The sequence below is a fragment of the Nannospalax galili genome, unplaced genomic scaffold (assembly GCF_000622305.1).
Source record: "Nannospalax galili isolate Female #2095 unplaced genomic scaffold, S.galili_v1.0 scaffold764, whole genome shotgun sequence".
NCBI lineage: Eukaryota > Metazoa > Chordata > Mammalia > Rodentia > Spalacidae > Nannospalax > Nannospalax galili.
The window spans coordinates 49,046-59,307 of record NW_008351635.1 but is presented as its reverse complement, the minus strand read 5'-3'; the positions used below and the strand labels follow the sequence as shown (position 1 = coordinate 59,307).

The following is a 10,262-nucleotide window of genomic DNA, read 5'->3' as shown; positions in this document are numbered from 1 at the left end:
TCTTTGAGAATTTCATAGTATATATTTTGATTATATTCAGACCCCCTCCACCATCTCCTCTTAGCTTCACCCCCTACCCTCCACCTGCTTTGCTTCATGTCCTCTATTATTATTTTTAAAAGACCTATCAAGTCTAACTGTTGTCCCTCAAATGCTCCTGGATGTGGGTTCATCCCCTGGAGCTTGGACGACCTACCCAGCATCACACCCTTAAAGAAACCAGAATCTCCCTCTCCCAGCAGCTATCAATTGCCAATATTCCTTAGCTAGGGCTGAGGCTTCTTGCTACCTCCCCCCTTCTATGCTGGGCTTTTGTCTGTCTTGGGCTTGTGCAGGTCTTGTGAATACTCTCACAAGCACTTTGGGTTCATATGTGTAATTGCCCTGTTGTGTCTGGAGAGCAGTTTCCTTGTGTTCATCCCTCTAACAATCTTTCTACCCCCTTTTCCACAATGATCCATGAGCCTTGGGAAGAAAGGGTGTAATATAGGTGCCCCATTTATTTTCTGCATGTTGACCAGTTGTGGGTCTCTGTGTTAATCACTGTCTGCTGCAGGAGGCTGCTCTGGTGAGAGTTGAGAGATGCATTAATCTACAGGTATAATAATTAATCGTTAGGAGTCTGTTTAATACTATGTCCATGTAGCAGGCTAATAGTAGTGAGTTCTCCTTTATGGCTTGTAACTTTAGATCACTTTTGACTATCCAAGCAGATGTTTGGTTCTTCTTGGGGGCCAGATTTGGGGAAGAGACCATATAAGCCTTGAAAGAGGTCCAGAACTGTCTAAAAAGAATATTCCCAGAGCACAAGATAGAAGTAGGGTATGGAGTAGGTAGGCTCTGGATGTGCACATTTCCTGTGCTTTGGAATCTTCTAATCATTTGAAGAAGGAAGACAATGAAGAGAGCCACATAGAGTGAGATTCTTTAAGAGGATGGAACACAAACTGAGTTTGCCTTGACTGTCTTAAGACCAGTGCTGTTGTTACTGAACCCTAGTCTTCCAAGGAAAATAAAATGGGAACTGACTATTGTGGCCTGAGTGAACCGGCAACTTCTACATCTCTTTTACTTGTTTACTGTTATGCTCGTGTGTCTAGTGATTCTCCAGGCGTCCTTTAAACAATACTTAAAGTTCCAGTTCCTAATGCTAGTGTTATAAATGCAGAGGATGTTTCTGCTATTTAGCTCAAAGATGGAAGCTCAGGCCGGTTCCCTTTATTAACCACTGAAGCTGTTAAGTGGGGAGTGATTGAAACTAGTCTGGTCCCTAGCCAAGGGGATAGCTAAGCTCTGAGCATTGCTTTTATTGAGTTGGAGTCGGGGGTGTCACACAATTTCCAATATGGACTTTTATTGTCCCTTTTGGGTCTCTGCATTGCCTGATGTCTTCGAGTGCAGTTTCTGCTCAGACTGTGGTGACAGGATGACAACCTCCCTGCGTGCAATCTTGTCTCAATTCCCATGTTGGTAGTATTGTGCTTCATTCCACTCTCTGTAGTCCCTGGTATTTTCAGATTCTGAGTGGCATGAAACTGGGTCACATGCATTGATTCCCTTTTCCAGAATATTCCCTCAGTGGGAGCTTAGGCTGTAGCTATCAGGAAACTCTATTTCTTTTATATTAGAATGTTGTAATGAACAAGCGTTAAGCCACAATAATCTAGTGCATAGAAAAGCTCTCTATTTCCAGGTACCAGTTAGTCTGTCCCCCAGTAATTTACGTGTTTCAATTTAGAAAAGAATTCTTAGGTGTGTGCTATATACTATGCAGCATGTAATGCTTCTACTACCTGACCTGTCTTAGTTCTCATTATAACCCTGAGTGGGTTTTATTTTACAGATCAACAATTTCAGGACTTACTCAAGGGTGAGTAGTCACCCTAGAATTAATTCCCAACTTTACAATTCTGATAGTAGCTCTCCAGTCATTTTGGGAATGTGGAATTCTGATTTATTATTACTATTTTTATTTCACTAAAACCTCCCATTTGTGAATCTGCTCACCATAGTATAAAACAAATAAAAATTGACAGATATAATTTTCATTAGTCTAATATTAATTAGAAGTGGCAAGTTAACTCTACCATGGTCCTTATTGATGTGGAAGTACGTATACATTCACCTGTACACTTATGTACTCATTATTATATGCTTATTTGTACATCAGTCTTTGATTTTAGAAAAATTAATTTTGTCCACAATATGAAGAAGGAATTTTGAGTTCTAGAGAAGCAGTTTATCTTCTAAGTGAGAGCCTTTTGGGTACAGTTTTAAACAGGATGCTTTCAGACCAGAATGTGTCCAGAGATGAGCACTGAAGGACTTAAATGTCTCAGTTGGTTTTCTATTGCTACAATAAATAGAGAAAAGTTTATTTAACATACACTTTAGGGAGCTGACAGCCTAAGATTAAGTTGTTCTATATGTTCAATCTCTGGTCTGGGCCTTCAGGCTATATTATAGCATGGTGGATGCCATCACCATGGGAGCACATGTAAGAGGAAGCAATCATAGGGGCAAAACAGGAAACGAGAGACTTTGGAGAAGCCAGGCTCTCTCTCTTTATAACAACCTATTCTAGCATGAAACAATTTAGATTTACTCCTATTATTAATTTGTTCTTGAGGGTAGAGTCCCCAGTAACCCAATCACCTCCCAGTAAGCCCCACCTCATAAAGGTTCTACCACTTCAACATTGCCATATTGGGTTTTGAGTAAGCTTCTAGCACATGAACTTTTGGGGGACATGGGCAAACCTAATCCAAACTGAAACAGTGGTGAGAGAAAACAAGCCAAGGAGTTTCTATATTCAAATATCTACAGTACTTTTTGTGGAAGTTTGAAGGATATCACCTTCTACTGACTCCTATAGGCATATCTTAGACAAGCTGGTACAAGTTATAGGAAAAAGACATTCTAACTATGATTCTGAGCTGCATCATAGAGAGTAAGGTCCTTGTCTCTGGTAGAGTTGAAATGGAGGCTCTTGACTGACAGAGCAGATATGGGAGAAGATCCATCGTCCAACTTAGACTTTAATCCCCTGACTTTCAATCTTCAGGTTTGGAGTTTGATAGTAATGTTTCTTTTGTCTTCTTGATGCTTGAATTCCATGGCAGAGCTTGTGAGAATTTTTGAAATGTTCCAAAGTGTCTTTGTCAAGCCATTTATGAACTGTCTATCCTTTGTCTTGCAGGAGAAAATGCAGAAGTTTCCATGGATGTTTCCCTGGGTTACCGTGATGACATGTTTTCTGAATGGACTGAAATGGCCCATGAGAGAGTACCAAGGAAACTCAAATGCACTTTCACATCCCCCAAGGTAGGGTACCTTGATCACTGAGTTGACAATGTTTGGTCCCCAGATATGTGGAAAGACTTGTTTATACTTTGCAGATCTGTTCCTTATTTCTTAGCATGCATGACCTGAAAGGTTTGTTGTTATGCTTTGTCTTGGAAGAGAAAAGTGCAGTGTAGATATTTCACAACCCTGTACATGAGGAAAGAACAGAGTGTTCATTTGAGATGGTTTGCTCATTTTTCTGATATACTTCTGTAAAACAACTCTTGGGTCTTTGATAAACAGCTGAAAGTGTTCAAAAGATGTTGCTACATTATTTTAGGGGATAGAACGTTTTTATATTGCATTAGTATTTGGATCTGTTTCTCAGTTTCTTTGATATTGTGTACTTCTGCAATTAATGTACAAGTATGAAGGCTGAAAATCCCAATGAACACCACAGATAAATAGAGGACCTTAAGGAGGGCATCTAGCTTCCTTGGAGACATCCCAGTCTTCTGCTTCATCTTTAGGATTCTTCCTTCTCTAGTTGTGTTAACACATTCATCCACTCATAGAAAGGATTATTTTCTCTTATGCTGAGGGTAGAGGCTTTAGATTGTCATAAGGATTGGCCTAGGGGCTTTCGGATGATAGTAGGAGTGCTATAAATGGACCAAAGCAGAATTAGGTGACTGCCTTTTTAGTTCAGCTACTGCCCTTGTACACACCTCTCTGAGATTCTGCCTCTTCCTTTCCCCCTCCCCCTTCCTATAAAGTTGAGATGGAGCCATCAATTATTATTGCTCATGCTTACTCCTACTCCTCATGGTTACTGGCATGGAGTACCATCAACCGAGTGAATGCTGATATCCCATCAGGGGCAGAATGTTTCTACTTTCTTTTTGTGAAGCCTGTGAGTGGCTAGACTCACCATTGAAATGATTAATTATATATTTTCTCACCCACTGTCTTCACCTTGGTTGCTCTTGAAGAATTTAGGTAGCTCTGTTGATCAGTTTTATCCCTGATTCTAGTACTGGATTCTAGTAATTTTTTTTTTTACTTAATTATTTTTATTTTATGTGTATGAGTGTTTTGTCTGCTTGTATTTAAGTGCACCTCGTGTGCAATGCCCGGGGAGGCCAGAAGAGGGCATTGGATCCCCTGGAACTAGAAGTGCAGATGGTTGTTAGTTGCCACGTGGGTCCTGGCAACACAGGTCCTCTGCAAGAGCAGCCAGTGCTCTTAATTGGCAAGCCATTTCTCCAGCCCCAACACTCACTTTTCTTTCCTTTTTTTTTTAAAAAGATATTTTATTTGTTATTTTTATTTTATGTGTGTGAATATATTGCCTGCATGTAAGTGCACTGATGTCAAGCAATACCTATGGGTCAGAAGAGGGCATTGGATCCCCTGGAACTGGAGTTACAAATGGTTATTAGCCACCATGTGGGTGCTGGGAACCAAACCAGGGTCTTCTGAAAGAGCAGCCAGTCCTCTTAACCATTGAGCAATCTCTCGAGCCCCAACGCTTGATCTTCTTATCTTTAGTTTACCTTAGGGTAGAGTTAATATTAAGAATGGCAGGTGGAAGCCTGTGAATAGATGCTCAGCACATGCAGTCTTGTAGTTTTAATGTAAGTTAAACTCATGGACTTGAAATAAAGCATATGTGGCTCCAATTCCAGGTTCTGTCACTAACTCTGTGACCTTGGACAAGCTTTACAATCTGAGCTTCAGTTTCTTTTCTGTAAAATAGGAAGTTAATACCTACTAGCCTCAAGTATTTTTATAAGGACCAGAGGAGATAATGAACACATAGGGTGGCTTTATAATATATTGTCTGAGATATGCTTGAGAATGAAATAAGGTATTAACAAGATGGATCACCTGGACAAAAAGTATCAACTGAAACTCACAAGCAAGCAATACCCCACATGGAAGGACCTTTTACAGTGTGTCTCTTAGACATGTGATACACAAAGTGAGTTCTGAGGACCAATTGCATCAGCATGAATGTGAGCTTGTATGAAACATGGATTCCCAGGCCACACTTAAAACCCACTATTTTACTGCTTTATGCTAGTAGATCAGTAAATTATAAATAATAGAAATTTATTTGGCTCACAGTTGTACAAGCTCAAAGTCAACAAGCATGACACTGGAATCTGTTTAGGTCTTTTGAGCTGCTCCAAAACAGGGCAGAAGGGCATGAAGCACATATGGGAGAGGAGAGGAGACAAAGGGGAGCTTACCGTAGCAAAACCTCTCTCTTGATAACTAACCCATTCCCTCAATGATAACACTAATTCTTTCGTGAGGATAGAATTCTCATTATGTAATCGCCTCTCAGTACCATCATGATGATTAAATTTCAACATTAGTGTTGGAAGGGGCATTAAAGTCATAGTATCTCCTGAGTCAAATCCCAGGAGACAGGACCCAGGATTATTTTTGCTTACTTTCATTTCATTCTCTTAGAATGGACAAAGCTTGAAAACACCTACCTCAGGCCCTTTCTTTGCTGACTCAAATATAGAGCTCCCACCTAAACAGCCATGAAAAATTGCCGTGAGAAGAGTGGGTAGGCTTTGAAGGAAATTTACACATAAAAATAATAGGGGTTTATAAACTAGACAAAGTAGAGAGAATAGCTAACATTTTCAGAATTTTTTTTTATGGGATAGAAGAAATTAATTAAAACTTTCCTATGTTGCAAGTTGGTTGCATTTTCCAGAGGAAAGCCTGACTGAATATAACTTAGAGAGTTCTTGGTTATAAAATTTCATCCCCAGAAAAAGGAGAAATCATTTTTCACTCTCCTCATACACTGGCAGGGCAGCAGAAACAGTATGAGGGAGGGGTACTGCCTGCAATTGATTCTTAATGACAGGGCCTTAATTATCTTCAGGATGTGTTGATCTCATTTAAGAAAGATATTAAACCCTGAAAGGTGTGAAGAAAACCAGTCATCAAATCTATGCTTTTTGATTGCAGTGAAATTTAATCTTGAGTCTGAAGATTAAATGAGAAATTGCTTTAAAGCTCTTTAGTCTCTGGTGTATTGTGAAGTTAAAACAAAAAAAAAAGTCAAGTTGCCACCTGCTGTAATTTGCCCTAATTAGGAAGTCTCATGCCAGAGCTAGGGGAGGGTAGAAAGAGTGGGAGAATGGAGAGAATGGGGAGGGAGGGAAGGGTGGAAGAAGGCAGAGGAATGGGGAAAAAATAAGAATATCTTTTTTCTTAAGTGCCCTAAATACTGGCAGAGGCAGAACTTTAGAAACAATGTCCCTAACAGATCAGTAAATTCAGTAAATTTGACCCTGACCCTGGTCAGCATAGCAGAAGCTAGTGGTCTCACTAAATTGATCGAACTTTGGCAAATCTATCTCATGGAAAATAGTGTTACATTCTTTCAGTAGAAGCTGGGAAATGCAGGTGTTCAGAGATCCTGGAGGGAATTAGTGACTCCAGAGATCACCTTCTATTAACCTGCTTGTTTACCTTGATGGAAGTGAAGCCACTTGAGGTTGGGTGACCTACGGTAGGACCAGGTTTACCACAGCATACATAGTGCCCAACTTTGGGCATCCTGAGGCACTCATGCCTTTGTTTTTGGCACACTCATGTCTTTTTCTCTCTTAGAAATGGAGACAATAATGTGGTGTGACAGAACTCAGAAGAACCCAGTCCTTGTCCCAAGCCTGCTACTACTTTGGGGACCTTGGGTACGATACACATCAGATGGCATTAAACTAAGCAGGTTTTGCTGTCCTCCCCCTCCAATTCTCAGTTGCCATAAATAAAATAATACTACCCTCCTCTTGTTGTTGCCACACAGGGCAACTAGTTCTCACCATTCACTTTAATCTAAAACTGAATCAGAGCTTGTGGTATATTTTCAGTAGTTTCTGCAGACCAGTAATTCTAGGTCTGGTTTGTAAGCAAAGTATTGGGGGAGGGGTGATGGAGAGCAAGGGAGAATTATTTTACTTTTAAAATCTTATTTGACAACTCTAATCAACTGATAGTATCTGAAAAGAGCCCTTAACAACTTAGATAAATTGTTATTATTTTTTACTAAGGTCTACCTGGACAGTGAAGGAACTGATTAGTGATATCTAACCAGACAGGGAAGGGAAGAAGAAACTGGAACTGCATAAGCTGGCTGTTTGCTTGCTCTTTTGTTGATTAGTGTCTCGTCTCTATTCAGAAGCCTGTTCATCGTGTTCTGAGCTCTGACTGTTCAGTAAAGAACCCGCCACCATCACAGAAGGGCCAGAGCCCTTTGCATGCCAGGCTATGGACTCCTTGTTATTTTCTTCCATCTGACTTCTGTACTGGGATGTTTGTTCTAATTTAACAAATAATGGATGTCCCATGAGATAAGTCAGACCTAGGAATGACAACTCAGTTCTTCCCCTATCACTTAATCAGGATACAGCAAGTTGTCCTGCGTATAGACCCAACATTTATTGCAGACCTCCATCTACTTTATCAAGAAAACCTCCCTGCCTGCTGCAGCTCATGCTTCTGCACACCATATTCATCTCTCATATCCACCCTCAATAGGAACACAGCTAGGAGGCCTTGGGAAGTGAAGGAGAAGCTATTCTCCTACCCCGAAGCTGTGCCACTATTCCTGTTCTTTAATGCCTCACACCAGGCAGTCTGTCTTAAATTGTTGGCTTAGAAAGTTCAAGAGCCTTTCCTAGAAAGGCTAAATTTCTATCTAGCTAAAATTTCAGCTCTCTTCTGTCATCTTGCCTCTTGGGTTATTAGGAAGTTTAGGGTGGGGAACAAAAATTTCTGAGTGAACATTTCTAGCAAACTAATCCATTGTTCAAAGCCCTCTGTGCTACTTCTTTTCTTGTCAGATCAACAAAGGAAGATGTTTTTGGCTTCTTATACTTCACCATGAAAACAATTAGCCATCATTAAGATTGCAATCAACTTTAGCAAGGCCTTTCTCCTGGACACTTGAGGACTTTGATGACATGTTATAAATATAGAGCTCTCTAAGTCCTGGTAGACCAGAGTGGTGATATGAGCCCAATCAAAAATAATTCAGATACAATCTTTTGGAAATAGTGACTTGCCTCAAACCCTCTGATCTTCTTCCAGACCCTAGAGCATGAAGGCCGTTACTACGAATGTGATGTCCTTCCTTTCATGGAAATTGGATCAGTGGCTCATAAGTATTACCTTCTAAATATCCGTCTGCCTGTGAACGAGAAGAAAAAAATTAATGTTGGGATTGGGGAGATCAAGGATATTCGATTGGTGGTAAGTGAATGTAACTGAACCAACAGACTGTGATCCTGGAAGCAGTGGCCCAAACTACAGTGGTCATGTTTGGTTGAAGGAAGCTCTATCTTCATCCTGCCATCTCTATGTTAGAATTGCCTCAGTTGGCTCATCTAAAAGTTAGGAATAATAACATTATCATGATGGCCAAGACTATAAATTAAAATGAGATTATAGAAATTGAAAACAATTAATTATTGTACTTAAGATTTTAAGTGGTCTTAGGACAACATAAGATCACTATACTTTTTGTAAATCGTAATAAAATCATAATTGCATAATGAACAAAATGAAAGTAAAAGATTAGCATTTCACCTTGCAAAGTACAAATGTCAATGGGAACAGTGATATCTCAGGTTCTTTCCATTTTATTTGCTTAATTGGAGGGGGGAGTAGAACATGGAGTAAGGCCATTTAAAAATTTTTTTATTATTTTTACTTTACATGTATGAATGTATTGCCTGCATGTATATAAGTGCACCCATGTCATGCAGCGCCTGACAGAAGAGAGCATCGGATCCCCTGGAACTGGAGTTAGAGATGGTTGTTAGCCACAATGTGGGTATTGGGAATTGAACCTGGGTCCTCTGCTTTTAACTGCTGAGCAATCTCTACAGCCCCAGAAGGCCATTTTTTTAAAAATCTAAAAACATTCACATAGGAAATACATATATGTAATTAGAAAGTAGGGAATGGGGCCATATCTTAGTCAGTAAAGAACTGAGCAAGCGTGAGGGCCTAAATTTGATCCCTATTGTGATCCCAGTACTGGGGAAGTGGAGACAGGTGGATCCCCAGTGACCTCCAAGTCCTAATGAGAGACACCCATCTCAAAAACAGGATGAATAGCTTGGCATGGTGGTATTTGCTTTTAGTCCCAGTACTCAGACAAAAAAAAAAAAAAAAAAAAAAACAAAAAAAAGGGCCCCTGGGGAAAAAACCGGGGGCGTAAGTCACATGGTTTTACTGAATTAAGGAAAATAAAGATCACAGCTTCAGATTTCTGGTCTAATTTGTTCTTCAAATTACTGTTAATCTTATTTACTGAATTTATCTCTATATATTGGCATACAAATGAAATTCAAATGTTATGGTAGAAACAGGTAACATCACCTGATCACTCTCCTCTGCAGTAACAAACAATCTCACTCATTTAGATGGCTATTCCACTGTCCTCAGGCCCACCTCCAAGCTCTGATGACTCGGGGAACTCTAGATGCCTGGGGTTTCTGTACCTTGCCCAATCCCCAATTTATGAGCTCCAGAACCCCTTGGGAAGCTGAGTGTGGTGGTATATGCATATATTCCCGGTATCTGGGGAGTAGAAGCAGAAGGATCAGGAGTTGAAGGTCATCTTTGGCCTCATGGAGGCAAGGCCAGCTTAAAAAAAAAAAAAAAAAAAAAAAAAAAAAAAAAACAAGAAAAATGGCTCCTGAGGAAAACACTCGGAGCTGCTCTATTATGAACACTCCCACATACATGTGCATGTGCACCCACATACATATACACATGTGCACAAGCACCCCCCCATGAGTACACACAAAAAAAGAAAATTAGAGAATAAATTTTAAAGTATAAGACACAGAAAAGTGTAACAACTATCTGTAATATACCAACATCTAGAGAAATAACACTACTGATGTTTTCAAATACTCTTTACGGCTACTTCT

General features: G+C 39.9%; 1 protein-coding gene across 4 annotated transcripts in view; it reads left to right on the top strand.

Moving 5' to 3' along the window:
• Positions 1 to 10,262, top strand: part of Wls (Wnt ligand secretion mediator) — a 120,328-nt gene that overhangs the window by 74,086 nt on the left and 35,980 nt on the right. For all 4 annotated transcript variants that reach the window (XR_607790.2, XM_008848537.2, XM_029553767.1 and 1 more), the window contains 2 exons: positions 3,200 to 3,324; positions 8,410 to 8,571. Coding sequence is in view for 3 of the 4 variants with exons in the window: in XM_008848537.2 (XP_008846759.1) it covers positions 3,200 to 3,324; positions 8,410 to 8,571 (287 nt within the window). In the remaining variant the exon portion in view is untranslated. The remainder of the gene's footprint in view (positions 1 to 3,199; positions 3,325 to 8,409; positions 8,572 to 10,262) is intronic.